Genomic DNA, 18,444 nt, shown 5'->3' with positions numbered 1-18,444 from the left:
ACACACCCACACACCAAGCACACACTAGGGCCAATTTAGAATCGCCAATCCACCTAACCTGCATGACTGTTGAATACATGCGATTTGAAAGTATTTTCTTCGATAGCATTTTAGAAATTAGTATGACTGTCCCAGACCACAGGAAATTACCCTCTCTCTCTCAAACACACATGCGTACACATGCGTGCACACACACACGCACCCACCCAATTACAAGGTTAACCATGCCAAGAAATTGAAGGCGGCTATACAGATTCTAACCTGCTTTTCAATTTTTTCAATTTGTGAATAACCTTCACCTATTTTTATTTCTAATTTTAGAGCCCACATTTACATTACAAGCTCAGTGGACCATACATACATAGGTCAGATATGTAGCAGTATACAACAGAGAGAGTAAGGAATTTGGCAGCACAATGAATCTTAACCAAAAGATTATCACAAATGCCAAAGATAGAAAGGCTACGATGCCTGTGAGCACACAGTAGGGGACTACAATAAACTCACCAATAATAGCTTATACAGAAAGAGTGTAACCAGACACTACAACTTTTAAATGAAAATGTAGTTATGCTTAAAATGTGTTATTAACATGTTTACAGTACCAATTTCTACTACCACAATTACAATTTTTATAGCATGCAGCAGAAATTTAAACATTTTTCTAATTCTATGTTAATAGAAAAACATTTAGAATGTTCTCCTTGAATAGGAATTGAAGTATATACAAGTCTAACTTTTGCAACAATTAAAACCATTCCATTTTAAAATTATTAAATCAGTTTTTCTATATTCTTTAACATCCCAGGAGGGACTAGTTGGTCTTTAAGGCATGGAATCCCTGCAGATTTTTTTTTTTTATGTCCTCCCAGCCACCTGACCTTAACAGACTCATCTTCAGAGACTTGAATACAAGGACACCACCCTTCTACTAATTATATATCTATGTTTTATAGGATTGTATGTATTTATTCTTTTTCACCAATTCATTAGTATTATTACCTAATCTTATTTTTCCTCATCTTTTATCTTTCTCTTTGACAGCATGTAAGGCATTTTGAGCAACATTCATTGTATGAAAATGTGCTATTGCTGCTGCTGTTTACATTACTTAGTCAACATCACTTTCTGTCTAATGCAACACACCCTAAATGAAAAGAGACTGATATTAAATGCCAAGCTACCACAAGGAGGTTTGTTTAATGTTACTCTGGGAGTTGCTCATTTACAAGGAAAAGCAGGCTGATGACATAGGAAAAAAAGTCTACACACCATTGCCAAAATGGCAGGTTTTGGGTGATAATAAAATTAAACTTTGAGAAATTCTGTCAGAATTTATTCCACCTTTATTGCAAAATTGCAATCTATACAAAGAGGTTGAAAACAAATCAGAAACTGTTTAGTGAAAAGGGGGAATCTGAATTTGACAGGGGTGTATAGACTTTTTATATCCACTGTATAAGAACCAACAGTCAGACAAAACATGGAATGAAAATATACACATACTGTACATACATACTAGTTTGCCTCATGAAACTGCATCCTACAGTGAAACATACGAGTATGTTATAATTTTTTTTAAAAAAAAGGTCCTGCTTTTGCATTTGATAAAAAGAGTTTATGAACATCAAGATTCCATTTTGAAAAAAAAGCTTTAAAACTTAATGAATACGTTTTTTAAACCTTAAAATGTTATCTAATATTGATCTCCATTTTGAGATTACACACACCTTTCAAAACAGCATACCCATGTTGTTTTAAGAAGGTTTAAAAAAAAAAAAAAAAAAGCGTATTGAGATTCAGTCATTTTAAAATGAAATCAACAGTTCATTTCACATCACCAACTACTCTGCTCTTGTTCCTCTGCAGCATTGTTTCAGTCACGGAAAGACTGTCCTCACTGCAGCTTATATAACAGGGAAGAGGTACTTGCCTCCAAGGCAATGGATTCACATCAGAAAGTCATTGCCAAATGCCATTATTGAATGCTAATGTCCACTTGTAAATTGTCTCAATTCTGTAGACAAGTACACAATAACAACTGAAAAAGGTACACTTACAATTGCTTATTTTCTTTCAATATATGGAAGAGTAAAGAAACTGCCTGATGCCGCTGGACTGATAATGCAAGCATGTGCACACAGCACACAATCATGTGACAACTAAGCAAATATTATAGGCATCCCCATTCTTCTAACTAACCCGCTTATCCAGGGTTTGGTCTTGGGGAAACTGAAGCCTAGGGAAGCAAGGCACAAAACACCACATGGGTCGCAGAGCCAGTACATCATAGGGCAAATACACACAAAATTACATACAGGCTTGGGCCAACTTAACAGTGCCAATCAAATGTAATTAGGTTGAAGTTTAGTACAGATGGTTTAGCATAGAAAGAGTGGTTGTTTATTGTATGACTGGAATGAGTGTTAGCAATTTTACTAACTCAAACATATTGTCCTTTAATTACCATATCATCAGCATGAGTGACTTATCATGCTTTTAAAAAAATGTCAATAATTGGTTTGTGGTTTTTCAGTCTGCAGAGTTTTTTTTTGGAGCTAAAATACATTTCCTGGTCACTTCTCATGGGTGAAGTTATGACAATCCCAACAAGCCCCCTAACAAGTATATCTCCTGGAAAAACAGAATTGTTCTCCTGCAATTCTGTTTTTCCAGGAGAAAAAGGGAAAAAAAGTCTGTGAGAAAATAATTTTTAGTTTCTTTCTTTTCACGATGATGACCGCTAAACACGGAAGGCATGTTTTCTTAAATTGACACCTTTGCTACTTTAACGTGGACATACTTGGAAAGTTTTAAGGCTTTTTCATTGACGTATGGACCCATGTACCCTTCTGTCACATTGTAAGATACTTTGTTCTTGTATTTTTAAGATTTAAAAAAAAAAAAAAAAAAGCTTCATTGTAGAATACAGTTTTGACATGAAACAACTATATAAAATGATTGTGATGAAATAACTGGCTTAAAAGAGCAAGATCAGTAATTTTCAAGTGTTGCTGTGCCTTAGTAAATCAGTCATATCAATTGATCTAAATGCAGCAATTCTATTGTGTTTCTTACTATATCTAGACAAAGAGCATTCCAGTCCTTTGACAACAAAGAGATGGTACTTTATTTGTTCCCAGGAGGAAATTTGTCTTTTTGGAGAAACTCAATAAATAAAAAATGTACAAATGACAAACAAGTTTCCCCCTCTCAAATACTTGAGTAAATGAAGTGAATACTTTAACTGTCTGTTTCACTACAGTACAACTGTTCATTTTAAACTGCAACAGTTTCCCATTACAGAAGGGAAAAAGCAAAATAAATAAATAAATAAATAAATAAATAAATAAATCAACAAGAGTCCAGATCTGTTTATGACCTTAGATATCAAACCACTGTCCTATAACATGGACCACAATAATTTAAAGATGGCAACAAGACTTTCTTATAACAGCAATTGGTGATTCTATATTTAATAGAATCTCTTTTTGAACTTTCACTTAGGATTAATTTTTATTAATTATTATGGTGATGAGAAAAAAAATGCTAGAACATCATGACTTAATTTGTACCAGAACATTTTGTATTAGGAAATGAGATCATATATAACATTTTACTTTGTACTTAGTTCTATGATAACATTTTACATAAAAGTCATTTTAAGCTTGGTATATGCTTAATGCGACATGCACACGAGTACGCTGCTGCTACGCAAGCAGTGTACGGTCTATAACTTGAGTGCATACTTTAAGTAAATCTGGAGAATTCCACCAGCTGGCAGTGCAAGAAATCACAGTGAGAAAACATCATCCGCTTTCACCGTGTTGTGAGTTAAGGGAATAACGATGTTACAGATAAAAATTCTTTGTACTCTGATGTTGTTGCGAAAGTGCAAAAAAGGCAACAACACCACAGAAGATGGTATGCAAGACCTTTAAATGTAACATGTCGTTACACTTGCTTTTCTTCCTCCATTTCATGCATAGACAGTACATCATAAATGCTGACGTGCAAAAGTTTGATGATTTACTTCACGCATCAAACCTTTCATCAAACACTGAAGCACACAGATTTATCCTGTTGGAGCTGCACTACGGCTTGCCCTCACATGTTGATAGTGAATAACAATGCTGACTTCATGCACCAAAACTTGAACACACATGCCACCCATATTTTTGCTGGTACAGCAACTCGTGGAACACAATGTGTTAAAATCTGATGACGTGCTCAGAAGGCACGTTAAGAATGGAATGGGAACGCATGACAGCCATGATGCATGTGCGTAAGTGTTCTGAGCAAGAAGTATAAACCAGGCCTTATTCTGTAAGCCAAAATGTTCAGACAAAACTTTTAATGATGAAATAACATCCAAAGGGTCCAAAATAATCAATGGCAGTGGGGTATTTCTAGAACAGGGGATGGCAAAGTCAGTCCTAGAGGGCTGCAGGTTTTTGCTCAAACACACTTGCTTAATCAGAAAACAATCCTTGCCAATAATTTAATTTCATGGCCTGCTAGTGCTTTAACTCTGCTATGTCAGGTCATTCTCATATCTTAGATTTTTTTTTCTTTCTAAGGATATCATCCAAATAAAGTGTAAAATGGATGACTTATTCTCAGTCCTTCACTTTTTTCTCTTCACTCTACATTCCATGTATTTAATTAAACCAAATGGGGCATGATAAACACACATAACTTATATACTCGCAGATAAGCAGGCACTTTTACCGTATAATTCCTGGTATTTTATAATGCTGTCGTATAAGTTAAATGCAGAAAACTCGCACTATTGGTCCAAGAGATTATGATATGCTGATGCCCACCTGAGAAGAGTAACCACGGAGCACACTGCCTTTTTTCTATGCAGGTGCAGCAATGCGCTGTATCAGCACATGCTCCTAACCTCTCTCTCTCCCTCTCTCTCTACCTCCATTGTGCATACGTGACCACACGGTAATACCCAAAATATTCCAAAGCAACATTTGCATCGATTTGTGTTTTTTGTATCTCATACCCTCCTACTCCTTTATCGTAAGGGAATCCCTTATCTAAGATGGAGCATTCAATCAGAAGAAAATATGAAACTGGTTTTAAATTAAATGTTGTTGAAGTAGTAAAAGAAATTCGTAACTGCGCTGCTGCAACAAAATTCAATGCATCTGAGAAACTGATGTGAGATTGGAGGAGGCAAGAAGATGTTTAAGTGTCACATTTTTGAACGGGTGTATGTCAGAGTCCGATTTTATGATTTCTAAGACCTGACTTATATGCTAGTATATACACGGAAGATCTAAAACGCTTCTTTGACTCATCAGCAGCTTTAAAATTTACAAACATCAGTCCATTTATAGTGCCAACTATAATAGCGAGGATAATGCAAATAGTAAGGTGGAAAGATTAAATACTAAAGTGAGAGCTGCTGTTGACATAGTTGCACCTGAAAAGACAGTTAAAAAATCTTCTAGCATTGTTATACCATGGAAGACCCAAAGAGTGTCTGATTTAAAGAGAACATGCCGTACAGCTGAGCGTAAAGGGAGGAAGACTGAACTAACTATGCACAATGAAATATTAAAAGTTAAAATAACAGAATACAATAACATAGTCCGTCTTGAGAGGCGCTGCTATTTCTCTAAGATTATAAATAACAATGCTAGTAATCCCAGAGTCTTATTCTCGACGATTGATCATCTGCTAAACCCAGGTATCTCAAAGGAATGCCTCCTAAGTACTTCCAGTAAAACCTGTGAGGCTATTGCTGTATTTTTCAATCAAAAAATTAATGATATTAGAAATAACATAGCATATCTCCCCAACACTAAGGATCCTCCTAAACCTCAGTACTCCATTATAAACAAATTAAACTCTTTCTCTAGGATAGATTTACCCGATTTACATAAAATAATTTCTCAACTGAAACCCTCCACCTGGCCCTTGACCCAATACCAACAAATTTTTCAAATAAGTATCGGGCGTGCTAATTGATAATGTTCTTGACATAGTAACTTCGTCATTAGATATGGGGGTCTTCCCAGACTGTCTTAAGACTGCTGTAGTTAAACCCCTACTTAAGAAACATAATCTCGACCCCTTAGCTCTTGAAAATTTTAGACCCATCTCTAACCTGCCTTTCTTATGTAAAATTCTGGAGAAGGCAGTCATTATGCAGCTAAATGACCACCTAAATAAACATGCTATTGTTCATAAATTTCAGTCAGGTTTTAGAACTAATCACAGCACAGAAACTGCACTCGTTAAAGTAGTAAAAGATTTGCGGGTAAATGCAGACAGAGGCCATCTCTCTGTTCTCATCCTCTTAGATCCGAGTGACGCATTTGACATCATTGATCACAACATTCTTAGAAATTACCTTAGTCAATGGGTGGGCCTCTCTGGCAGTGTCTTAAATTGGTTTGAATCCTACCTGGCAGGGAAAAAATTATTTGTTAGTTGCGGGAATTACTACTCAAAGACACAATATCCGATATGGTGTTCCACAAGGCTCTATCCTGGGTCCGTTGCTCTTCTCAATCTACATGCTTCCATTAGGTCAGATTATCTCAGGGCACAAACTGACCTACCACAGCTATGCTGATGACACACAGCTGTATTTTATCAATAGCACCTGATGACCCCGATTCTCTTGATTCACTAACACAATGTCTGACTTGTATCTCAGAATGGATGAGTAGTAACTTTCTCAAGTTAAAGAGAAAACTGAAATCTTAGTGATTGGCAATAATGGATACAATGAGGCTATTAGAAATAAACTGGATACATTAGAATTAAAAGTAAAGATGGAGGTAAAAAGCTTAGGGGTAACTGTTGACTGTAATCTAAATTTTAAAATCGCATATTAATCAGATAACTAGGACAGCATTTTTTCACTTAAGAAACATAGCAAAAGTTAGACATCTTATATCATTGAAAGATGCTGAGAAATTAGTTCACGCGTTGGTTTTCAGTCGACTAGATTACTGTAACGCACTCCTCACAGAACTAGACAAGACATAAATCGTTTGCAACTAGTACAGAATGCAGCTGCTAGAATCCTAACTAGAAAAAGAAAATCTGAGCACATCTCTCCAGTTTTGATGTCACTACACTGGTTACCTGTGTCATTCAGGATTGACTTTAAAATTCTGCTTATGGTTTATAAAGCCTTAAATAATCTCGCCCCATCTTATCGGAATGTCTGACACCTTATATTCCAAATCGTAACCTCAGATCCTCAAATGAGTGTCTCCTTAGAATTCCAAGAACAAAACTTAAAAGAAGTGGTGAGGCTGCCTTCTGCGGTTATGCACCTGAAATCTGGAATAGCCTGCCAATAGGAATCCGCCAGGCTAATACAGTGGAGCACTTCAAAAAAAACTGTTGAAAACACATTACTTTAACATGGCCTTCTCATAACTTCACTGTAATTAAAATCCTGATACTCTGAATATCCAACTCATTATAATAACTATTCATGGTGGCTCTAAAATCTGCACTAACCCCTACTCTCTCTTTTGTTTCCTTTTCCGGTGTCCTTTTGGTGGTGGCTTGTGCCACCACCATCTACTCAAAGCACCGTGATGTTCCAACAATGATGGATGGATTAAAAGCCAGAAGTCTGTTTGACTATTAACATCAAGTGACTCCGTGAGGACCCGAACTAAAAAGAGGACTATTTGATTTATGTTAGGTAGAATGCCCAGAGGGGTCTGGGCGGTCCTGTGGCCTGGAACCCCTGCAGATTTTTTTTTCTCCAGCTGTCTGGTTTTTTTTGTTTTTTTCTGTCCACCTTGGCCATCGGACCTTACTCCCTTTCTATGTTAACTAATGTTGTCTTATTTTAATTTCTTATTTTGTCTTTTATTTTTCTTTTCTTCATTATGTAAAGCAGTTTGAGCTACTTTTTGTATGAAAATGTGCTATATAAATAAATGTTGTTGTACATGGAAACAGGCTAAATGGAGAAATGCTGGTTTCTTTTGTCATTTGCATCTTATTGCTAATAAGGGAGCAATTAAAAACCAAGAACACAGCTGTTTAAGACTAAAATAAGCAATAAAGGTTAACTAAAATGAAGAAGTGTTACTTGAGCAATAAGTGCTTCTTAAGCAACTGAGCTGGATCAAAAATCTGTATCCACTGTGGCCCTCCAAGAACGACTTCTTCCACCCCTGAGCTAGAATGTGCCTTTTATCCAAGTGCTTATTTGTGTGACTGAAATGTTTACTAGCTACTACATGTAAACAAACAGGATCTGTTCTCCCAAGTACCAGTTTATACTTCACGCTTACACACATGATCATGGCTGCCACGCATTCCCAGCGTTCTTTTGACACATCTTCTGAGCACACCGTCAGAAATTAATATGATGCATGCATGAGTTGCAGTACTAGCAAAAATATGGGTGCAGTGTGTGTTCAAGTTTTGATAAGTTATGTTATTGTTTATTATCAAAGTGTGACAGCAAGCAGTAATGGAGCTCCAACAGGATAAATCTGCATGCTTCGATGTTTGATGAATGGTTTGACATGGTGAAACAAATCATCAAATTTAAATATTCATGGTGCTTTTCTTTATCCGTTTCTTGTAGAGGCAATATAAGCATCACATATCACATCATTGAAATGATGACCTCAAGGTATCACATACCACCTTCTGTGTCATTGTTGCATTTTTTTTTTTTTTTTGCATTTTCTTAACAGCTTCACAATGCAAAGAATTTTTAACATTAGGTTTCCCTCAATTCACAACACAGCGAATCTGGACATTGTTTTCTCACCGTGAGGATTTCTTGCACAGCCACCTGGTATAATCCTCCAGATTTACTTAAAGTACGCACGCAGGTATAGACAGTACACTGCATAACAGCAGTATCTTTGACCACATGCATCACATAGCGTTACGTATATCACCAGCCCAAGACTAATCAGACCTTCCTACCTTGATGATCAAATAGCAAGTCTCTACCACGTGGTGTAAATAAAGGACATCTTTGGATTTCACTTAAAAGGATGCCTCAAGACTTTTATTTACCAGTATTTCAGCAACATAAACATTAAAAAGGCATATTGCCATCATTGTGAAGGAGCCCCCAGTAGTTTTTTTTTTTTTTTTTTTTTACACACTTTTGCTGAAGTACTCATTGCCAATGTGTCAGAGACAGTATGCAATCCTTTCCTAACCTTCTCAGATGATTTTTCATCCATTTTTGTGTGCTAATCATAATTTCTGCATATCAAACGTATTTATAAGCCAAACCATTGATAAGCCTAATTATGTTTGACAACTAAGATCTTGAACATGGCTTTTGATTAACTGATTAGCCTATATCACCTTGAAAGTATGAGAGTATGAGTACAAGTCTCTAAAAATACAGTTGTTGTGAAATGTTACTTGACTCACTCTCTACGATAGGATGAAAAACTCATAACTCGTATATAATAAAAAAATAAAACGTTACTTAATACTAGCTGTCCCAGTACACAATAAATTATAGACTATTATTGGTCCACATGCAGCAGCATCATCATTTCAGAAAATGAATTCAATAGAATTTAACTGCAGCTCACAATACCTACGTTGTCACTTTCAACCTGCCCTTTCAAGGATGTACTTCTTGACACACCCATTCCTATGCATTTGTCACCTGTAATAATTCAATCCATCGCATTGTTCATTTCATCAGTCGGCAACTCAATAAAGGAAATTTAAAAAAAGAAAGGCAGACAGAGATTGTACTAATTCCACCAGAGCTCACCAATTGTCACTCAGAAGGATGTACAGTAGTTGAAGGTTACAACTGCCGGGGTCTAAAACTTAAACTCTCCACCATACCTTCTTTAAAACTGTTACTTGAATGGATTACTTATTTGTATGATTTACTGTTGCTCTTTTTGCAACAGCATTTAATAAGGGCAAAACTGCAGGATATTTAATGGACTAGAATTATATTTCTATATATTTCATCTTAATTTACTGACAATATTTTTTTCTATTTTAAATATTAAGTTACAGTGTCAGGGTTTGTCTGCTGCCTTAATTATCAGGCAACTGGTATTGGACTTTCAACAGCAATGCTAATTTTTGTGATGGGTCAGATATTAAAATGAAAAATGTATAGATGCAATACATTACAAAATGGTGCACTGAAAGCATAGTCTAACTACTAAATGAACAGATATGGATTTTTATATCTACACACACATATATACATACACATGTCACCTGCAGTAGTGAAAAAGATATGTTACAGGCAGAGTTTCAAAGAAAAAGCATTATCCAAAACTGACAAATAAAAAGGTTAGAACTGACTAAAAAGTGTATCATCATGCAGATATTCACCATCCAAAGTCTGTATTCTTTGGCCCATTTTAACATTTTATTTTTAACTGCTGCAGATGACAATGGTACTTTTTGTGTACTATTTACATTATATTTACTTATTTGTCTGACACCCTTATTCAGGCAGCTTACAACATTTATCATACAAATGGTTACATTTCATTTGGGTTTCAAATTGAAGCCTAGGCAGATTGAGTAATTTGCTCAGGGTCACAAAGCATCAATAGCAGGATTTGAACTTGCAAGCTCAGGGTTTCAAGTCCAATGCCTTAACCACTACACCACACTGCCTGCTGGAAGGAAGGATGGAAACATCCAAATGACAACCAGTAAGATGTCCGCTTTTCAAATTACAGATTCTGATGTACTTATGCTCTTGTACAGTTTTTCAATCTGTGCCTTCCGTTTCCTTGGGTAGTTCAGTTTGCCCTCTTTTATAATTAAGAGTAGTGGACATCTTTGTAGGAAAGCTTCAGCTTCTTGGAAATCTCTCTCACAGAATTACCTCAAGGTTCAGCTATACTATCACAATTATAAAGGTTTCTGTAATAACCAATTAGCATTTAAAAATAAGCTATAAGAGTTCACCTTTAAGATCCTGGAGTAATGGATACCAAAAATGGGGCTTTGAAGTCAAATGTTAGTAATAAATTAGTCAATTCTAGTAATAATTGCCATTTGTAACATTAATAATGCCTTGATTATATTGTTTCAGTCAATTTAGTGGTCCTTTGATATATACGTGAGTGAATGCAAAGTTTTCAATACTTACAGTATATACTCACACACACACACAAATATTCATAAATACATTAATTCACCTACTGAAGAAATTTGCTCGTTTCAGGAGTTTTTGCAGAAGGAAATGTTTCCTCTGTAAATAAATACTGTATAAAAAAAAATCAATATATGGGCAAAGTCCTAGTACAGTTTGTTATTTCTACATTATCAGGTCACAAACAATCTGAAACTGAATACAAAAGTTGATGATCATAGTTCTGGCACCGTTTCCAGGGGCAGTTCTTGCCTTGTGCTTGTTAGGACAGGCTTCATCTCCCTCAAAACACAGTTCAGGATGAAGCAGGTTTTAAAAATAAAAAAAAATATGGATGGATGATCATAGTTTGTAATTCACAAATATGTTATGCCACCAGCAATACATATGCAGGTATATGTAGTTTTTTTAATGATGCCTTACTTTCAATTACCAGTTTTTAACTGTGATGTGCAGTGTATGTAAATATAGTGTTGCTTGTTTATCTGTCTAACTGGCCAATTAAAAAACAGATATTTTTAACCTTAAAAGGTTGGATTGTCTTTCTAACAACAATATTAGGCCAGCACGAAGTCTGCGGCTTAGTTTTTAAAGTGCCAGGTAATGTACAACAAATGATTGAACCATTTGGTACACCGTGCGTTTTGTATGCATTTAAATGTGACACAACTCAAGAATGTAGATGAAGATATATAACGGACGACTTACTGATTATTGCTTTAATACTAAATTATTAGATGTGTTCATATTCCCATTTAACTACCCGTTTTAATCTGTTAACAAATTCCTATTTGGAATCCATAGTGAATCGGAGTGTCCATCCGCTTCTGGCACTTACACAACAGAGAAACAGTAATCAATCAACACAACACAGGCTATTTTGGCAGTGTAGGAAAATTAGTAAACTGTTGAACAGCAAGGCAAAAATCGAAAAAACAGAGAAGTTTGCATTCATATTGCACTGGCGGGACTACCTAATCTAAATAATCTGGACTGTAATATGACGCATTTGTAGGTTACTTACAACCTGTTCAATAAATGATTATGATATTGATTCTCCTCACAGCATTAGAAACACCTTGACATTCAAAGTAATTGTGCAAATAAGGTACATATAGGTAGGTGGCTAAACGTCTCTATTTAGAACAACCAAAATCCACCGGTTGATGTTGTGTAACGGTTATAATCTTGTTTCTATAAATATAAGGAATTCTTCTAAGGGGGGTAATTAAAGCCCAACGATGAGGATCGCGGTAAGGGCTATAGTTGGGCCACAGCACATTCCGCTTTGGGACTATCCTTGAGGAGAAAAGAGACAATCGTAATGTAATCTACCGAAAGTACTACAAGGGGGACGAAGCACCAGTGTATCGCTTATGTTGAATTTGATTTCGGAGGAATAAGATCAGGCCTTCAATGTTCGAACACGTGTGACATTAGAGATAACCTTTCAAAAAAAGTAAAGGCACGCTGATTAACGAGACCTTGTGTAAAACAAAATAACACTCAGAGGGGAATGAGGCTAGGACGCCGGTTCGCAATTAGTCGATCACTAAATGTAGATGCAAAAATACAACATGTACAGGAGCGCATATATACATATACTTTTTATGCATCGCTACTGTTAACTCACTGATGAACCACATTTGCATTACGGAAAAAACACTTCCCGATAAACTACTGATTGAGTCACAAAGCCTTACCCATTTGAAATAGGTGAAAGTGAATGCAAGTGCGCAGCTTCTAATCCTGACCACCGCCTTCTCTCTCTAGTAACAGCTGAGCGCAATATGGCGCCACTCTCTGTCAATGGCAGGTAATATTCCCACAAGCCCCCACTGCAGTCCACGTGATGTGGGCGGGGATATTCAATTACATAGTTGCTTTTCTCAATGCATTCACAAGTTGTCAGAAATTAATGGTTTGCTGTAATCAGGTGTTTTTCAACAGCCGGTCAGGCCTGGCACAAATTTCCTGCCTGTCCGTGAAATAATTATTGTCGCTTATACGCTTGGATCACATAGCGAAGTGGAGCGGGACAGCGGTGCCTAGGACGACGAGTATAAGTGGCACTGTGTAGGAATACATACTGTTTGCCAAGGAACTATGGAGGGGTCAGGTTCATTCTTTTGATGATAGTACCTGTTTTGCTAATATTGCGTCAGCTCGCCTGTCGACAATACGTACACTACTGCCTGGCCAAAAAAATAAATAAATCGCACAATGTAATATATTGTTGGACCACCTTTAGCTTTGATTACGGCACGCATTCGCCGCTGCCTAAAGTCTGCTTCAGCATATTTAAAAGATTCTCAATTGGCTTAAGGTCTGGACTCTGTGGTGGTCAATCCAAGTGTGAAAATGATGTTTCATGTTCCATGGACCACGCTGTCGCAATTTGAGCCCGACGTATCCTAGCATTATCATCTTGGAATATGCCTGTGCCATCAGAGAAGAAAAAAAATCCATTTATGGAAAAACCTAGTCATTCAGTATATTCAGGTAGTCAAATTACCTCATTTTTTGTGCACATAACGTTGATGAACCTAGATCTGACCAGTTGAAGCAACCCCATATCAGGCAGTGGGCATGATGGGTGCATCAAAACATCTGCCTCACTTCTTACGCTCATGCACATATTTGGAACAGGGTAAATATGGACTCATCAGACCACATGGCCTTTTTCTGTTGATCCAGAGTTCACTTTTTATGCTCCCTAGAAAAATTAAGCTTTTTTTTTGGTTTCAAATAGTGATTCTCTTAAGGCTATACAGCTGTTTAGTGCGAATACCTTGAAGTCTCTTCGCATTGTGTGTGTGGAAATGCAGTTACTTTCACTATTAAACATAGCTGTAAGTTCTACTGTCACAATCATTTGAGATTTTTTTTTCAACCACATTTATTCCTTGTAGATGATGGTTCACCATTTTCCTTCCAGGTTTTAATAATGTGTTGGACAGTTCTTAACACAATTTTAGGAATTTCAGCCATCTCCATCTCCTTATTTTTTTTTTCTTGATGCAGGCCAATAATTTGACACTTCTGAAACAGCATAACATTTTTTCCATGAAATAAGTTTAAGAAATAAGAAGGTACTGGTAGTCACTTCATCCTAGTGTTAAATAACTTGTTGCTAGCTGAAACATATTAATCACTGCAGTACTTATTCAATAAAAGGCTCTTATTTAGTGTTTTGCTTAGTTAAATCCAGGTGGTGACTGTATTTTAGGCCAGGCAGAGTACATTTCAGTCATTTTCTAACCTGCAGGGTTGCATGGGATCCACTGGAGCCTATCCCTGCTAGCAAACCCTGGACAGGACATCAGTCTGTCACAGAGCACACACACGACCACACACACCAAGCACAAACTAGGACCGTTATAGAATTGCCAATTCACCGAACCTGCATTCCTTTGGACTGTGGGATGAAACTGTAGCACCCAAAGAAAGCTCACACAGAAAAATGAATACTACACACAGGGAGGACCTGGTATGCAAACCCTGGTTGTTTGCAAATACTTTGTTGTGGTATTCTGCTCTAAAATTTAAAACCTACAAAATGGAAAGAAAAAAAACAAAACAAAAAAAGTAATCTTCTATAAAAGCGAAAACAATAGTCAGATGAAAAGTAGTGATGACACTGAAAGTAAGCCAAGTACAAGTGCTTCAAGTTTAAAAGAAATGTGTTGGTATTTCAAAATGTGCAACAAAAAAAGAAAGAAAATGAAACTCTGTTAGCCATTACAATAAGGAGTACTTAAAGCTTGGTTTCACTGTAGTCCCTGGCAGTGAACTATCGCTACAGCTATTAAATTGCTAGCTGTATTTTCTACTATTTGTATGAGAAGAATTTTTCAGCCCAGCACTGATGAAAAACAATCAGAGAAACCAAATAAATGTCAATGCAGTGCTTCATCTGTCAGAAGCAACACTGCAACACCAGTTACCAAGTATTCTTGCAAAGAAGCCACAGCAGATTTCACCATAGCTTTTATTGAATTAAATATTGCTCTCTAAAAACTTCAGTTCTATTATATTCAATTTAATTTTAAAATAGTTTTATTAGCATTTTTGATGATTAGTTTCTGATTATTTTAGAGAATTTTCATTTTATACTATATAAATAATGTTTTTTTTTTTTATTTCTGTCTTAGCACTCCCCAAAATAATTCCCCTATTTTCACTGGTCCCCAAGTGTAAAAAGGTTGAAACCACAGCTGTAAGCCATTATTAGTATAAAATGTGTATACATTTCCATTTCTTTTATATAATATATGGCAACCTGTACAGTCAATGTTAAATTTTACTGCTTAGATGTTAGTATTTAGGCTTGAAAAGATCTATCATTGTCTCTGTACCTAAGAAATCACAAGCAACCTGCCTGAATGACTACTGATGTCCTGTTGCACCAACATCTATATCAATAAGTGTTCCAAGAAGTTAATTAAGAAATACATATTATCATTACTGCCCAAAGAACTAGATCAATTAGTCTAAGTATTGCTCCAATAGATCCATTTATAATACTGATTTTACATACAGTACAGGCCCACATGAAAAACAGGAGAGGGAATTATGTGTGAATGCTATTTATATACTGTACTATAATTCAGTATTTAACAAAATGAACCCCTTTAACCTCATAATCAAACTCAAGGACTTGCATCTAAAACAATTCACTGTGCAGTTGGGTTTTTAACTACTTAAAAGGCAGACAGACATCCGCAGGTTTGAGTTAGTTGCCCCACTCCATCATCCTTCCCCATCAACACTGGGTATCCACAGAACAGAATATGTATGACTGCATGACTACACATGATTCTAACATCATTGTCAAGTTTGTTGATGACAAAGCTGTGCATCCTCACCATTCCACTGACCTCCCTCTCATTTACACACATGTATTCTGTCTTGCTTCTACTGACCTTCATTCCACTTCTCTCTAGAGCATATTTCCACTTCTCCAGGGTCTCCTCAACCTGCTCCCTACTATCGCTACAGATCACAATGTCATCAGCAAACATCATAGTCCATAGGGACTCCTGTCTAATCTCATCTGTCAACCTGTCCATCACCATTGCAAATAAGGAAGGGCTCAGAGCCGATCCCTGATGTAATCCCACCTCCATCTCGAATGCATCCGTCACTCCTACCGCAGACCTCACCACTGTCACACTTCCCTTGTACATATCCTGTACAACTCTTACGTACTTCTCTGCCACTCCCGACTTCCTCATACAATACCACAGCTACTCTCGAGGCACCCAGTCATTTACTTTCTCCAGGTCCACAAGGATGAAATGCAACTCCTTCCGGCATTCTCTAAACTTCTCCATCAACATCCTCAGAGCAAACACTGCATCTGTGGTGCTCTTTCTTGGCATGAAACCATACTGCTGCTCACTAATCATCACCTCACTTCTTAACCTAGCTTACACTACTCTTTCCCATAACTTCATGCTGTGGCTCATCAGATTTATTCCCCTGTAGTTACTGCAGTCCTGCAGATTCCCCTTATTCTTAAATATCGGCACCAGTACACTTCTTCTCCACTCCTCAGGCATCCTTTCACTTTCCAAGATTCCATTAAAAAATATGGTTAAATATGCCACTACCATCTCTCCTAAACACCTAACGACCAGAAATTCCAAGCCAAGCAAATATGGACTAGTGCAAAGAAAATAATGCAAAGTATAACACGGCAGCTTCTAATATTTATTTATATTGCGCTTTAAACTAAGATGTCTATAAAAATAATGCCAAAGTTTTTTTAATTTTTCAACATCTGTGACAGTTTTGTCGTCAGTTCATATTTTAACGCATGGATAGACAGGTTAACACACTTGTTGTGGGTGAACAAAAGAAGTCAATGGTAAGAACTGGAGCAACGATCTCCTAGTTGGTAATTGTCAATCGAGTAAACGTTGAGATTCTTTCGTCACTTGCAATACGTTTGATTTGCAGGATAAAGTGCAGAGCCATTAAAGACATAAAAAATGTGTTGTATAAATCCTTTTTTTTGCGGTCACATGGTTTATGTTAACCAATTCGATTCAAGTAGAGCGTGTGTTTGCGTCTGACGTCATACGGAAATAAGTTTACGTACAGCTTACACGGTAATGCAGTAAAGAGTTTGCAGAAGGAACACAAATAACATTGCGAAACAGGTAAACATTAACTTTATTTATAAGTTATATCTAACAAGCAGTAATAATAACGATAGATTTTCCTTTTTCACTTTATGTGGATTATTTATATTTGTTAATTTTGGTAACTGACCCGACTTTTCGATTTTGAAACAGTCACACTAAAACTTCATGGGCTGAACATGTTATCATGATTTCCCGGCCTTTATATGTTAAAAATACGTAGGTAATTTTTATTTTTAAACTTTTAGATGATCTTTTCCAGATGTTACCTTTCCGAATGATCAGATTGTGGGTAGAGCCATAAGAAAAGAACGTATAAAAATATAATGCTTGTACTAGTTTAATCCAAAGAAGAGGTGCTGGACGTTTGTGAGAACCTGACCTGTCATACTGCGCAAGGCTGGAGCAAAACCTAAAGCATGTCCATTCACACACCAAAATTTGCTTATACCAGGGCAGCTTAGAGAGAAAGGAGAAAAATAGACAGTGTCGGAGAGGATGCAGAAATCCCGTAAAAGAGTAAGATGGAATCAATGAACTGTGGCATGCTAAGTAAGCATTGGTACAACATAAAACGATGGGTGAGTTTTCTGTAGTCTGTTGTTAGCTGGATAACTACTGTTGAGGCCGTTAAAAACGTTAAGCCCTTCTACTTTAATGCTCCACTGTCAACTTAGGTGTATGATGGTGATTGCATACATGCAGTGTGAGTGTATTAACGGGCTTAACAATGTTAATTAAAGCTAATTTATTTACAACTTATTAGTTCGAAGGACGATTTTGAATTGAACTTGGAACAGTATCAAATTAAACGTTTTGAGAACTGGTCTAGGAAAATAAATAATATATCCGATTGAAATATCCAGCGACTTTAATAGTATAGTAGATCAGAGAGGTGCAGATTTCTGGAGTTTTTAGTTATTTATTTGGTAATTCTTGTGTGTGTTTAAGGCCGGTTGTTGTTTGTTACATTTCTATATTAAGTTTCAGTAAAAACTAAATATCTACCAAATATACTCGTATTGAGGTACCTTTTAGAGTAGATGGGACTTGTACTGTTTGAACCGGTTTCAGAAGAGCAGGCGGAGCCGTAAAATATTAGAAACATCCGTGCACAGTTTAGTTTAAAATAGTTTTAACTAGGTGATAGGGGTTTTAAAGAGTGTTTAAGGCAGTTTT

General features: G+C 36.5%; 2 protein-coding genes across 5 annotated transcripts in view; one reads left to right on the top strand and one right to left on the bottom strand.

The window, feature by feature from the left end:
- Positions 1 to 12,928, bottom strand: part of kpna5 (karyopherin alpha 5 (importin alpha 6)) — an 84,624-nt gene extending 71,696 nt beyond the window's left edge. The window contains exon 1 of one of the 2 annotated variants that reach the window (XM_039747620.1): positions 12,820 to 12,928. In XM_039747620.1, coding sequence (XP_039603554.1) covers positions 12,820 to 12,823 — 4 coding nt within the window. In that variant the 5' untranslated portion in view covers positions 12,824 to 12,928. The remainder of the gene's footprint in view (positions 1 to 12,819) is intronic. The other variant, XM_039747619.1, reaches the window with a different exon arrangement.
- Positions 12,929 to 17,197: 4,269 nt separating this feature from the next.
- The window catches only part of LOC120525380 (zinc finger containing ubiquitin peptidase 1), a 42,172-nt gene continuing 40,925 nt past the window's right edge, over positions 17,198 to 18,444 (top strand). For 2 of the 3 annotated variants that reach the window (XM_039747617.1, XM_039747616.1), the window contains exon 1: positions 17,198 to 17,283. The gene's annotated coding sequence lies outside the window, so the exon portion shown is untranslated. The remainder of the gene's footprint in view (positions 17,284 to 18,444) is intronic. The other variant, XM_039747618.1, reaches the window with a different exon arrangement.

The sequence above is a fragment of the Polypterus senegalus genome, chromosome 3 (genome assembly GCF_016835505.1).
Source record: "Polypterus senegalus isolate Bchr_013 chromosome 3, ASM1683550v1, whole genome shotgun sequence".
In the NCBI taxonomy this organism is placed as follows: domain Eukaryota; kingdom Metazoa; phylum Chordata; class Cladistia; order Polypteriformes; family Polypteridae; genus Polypterus; species Polypterus senegalus.
Note: the sequence above shows the minus strand (reverse complement) of the source record. Positions and strands in the feature narration are given on the sequence as shown.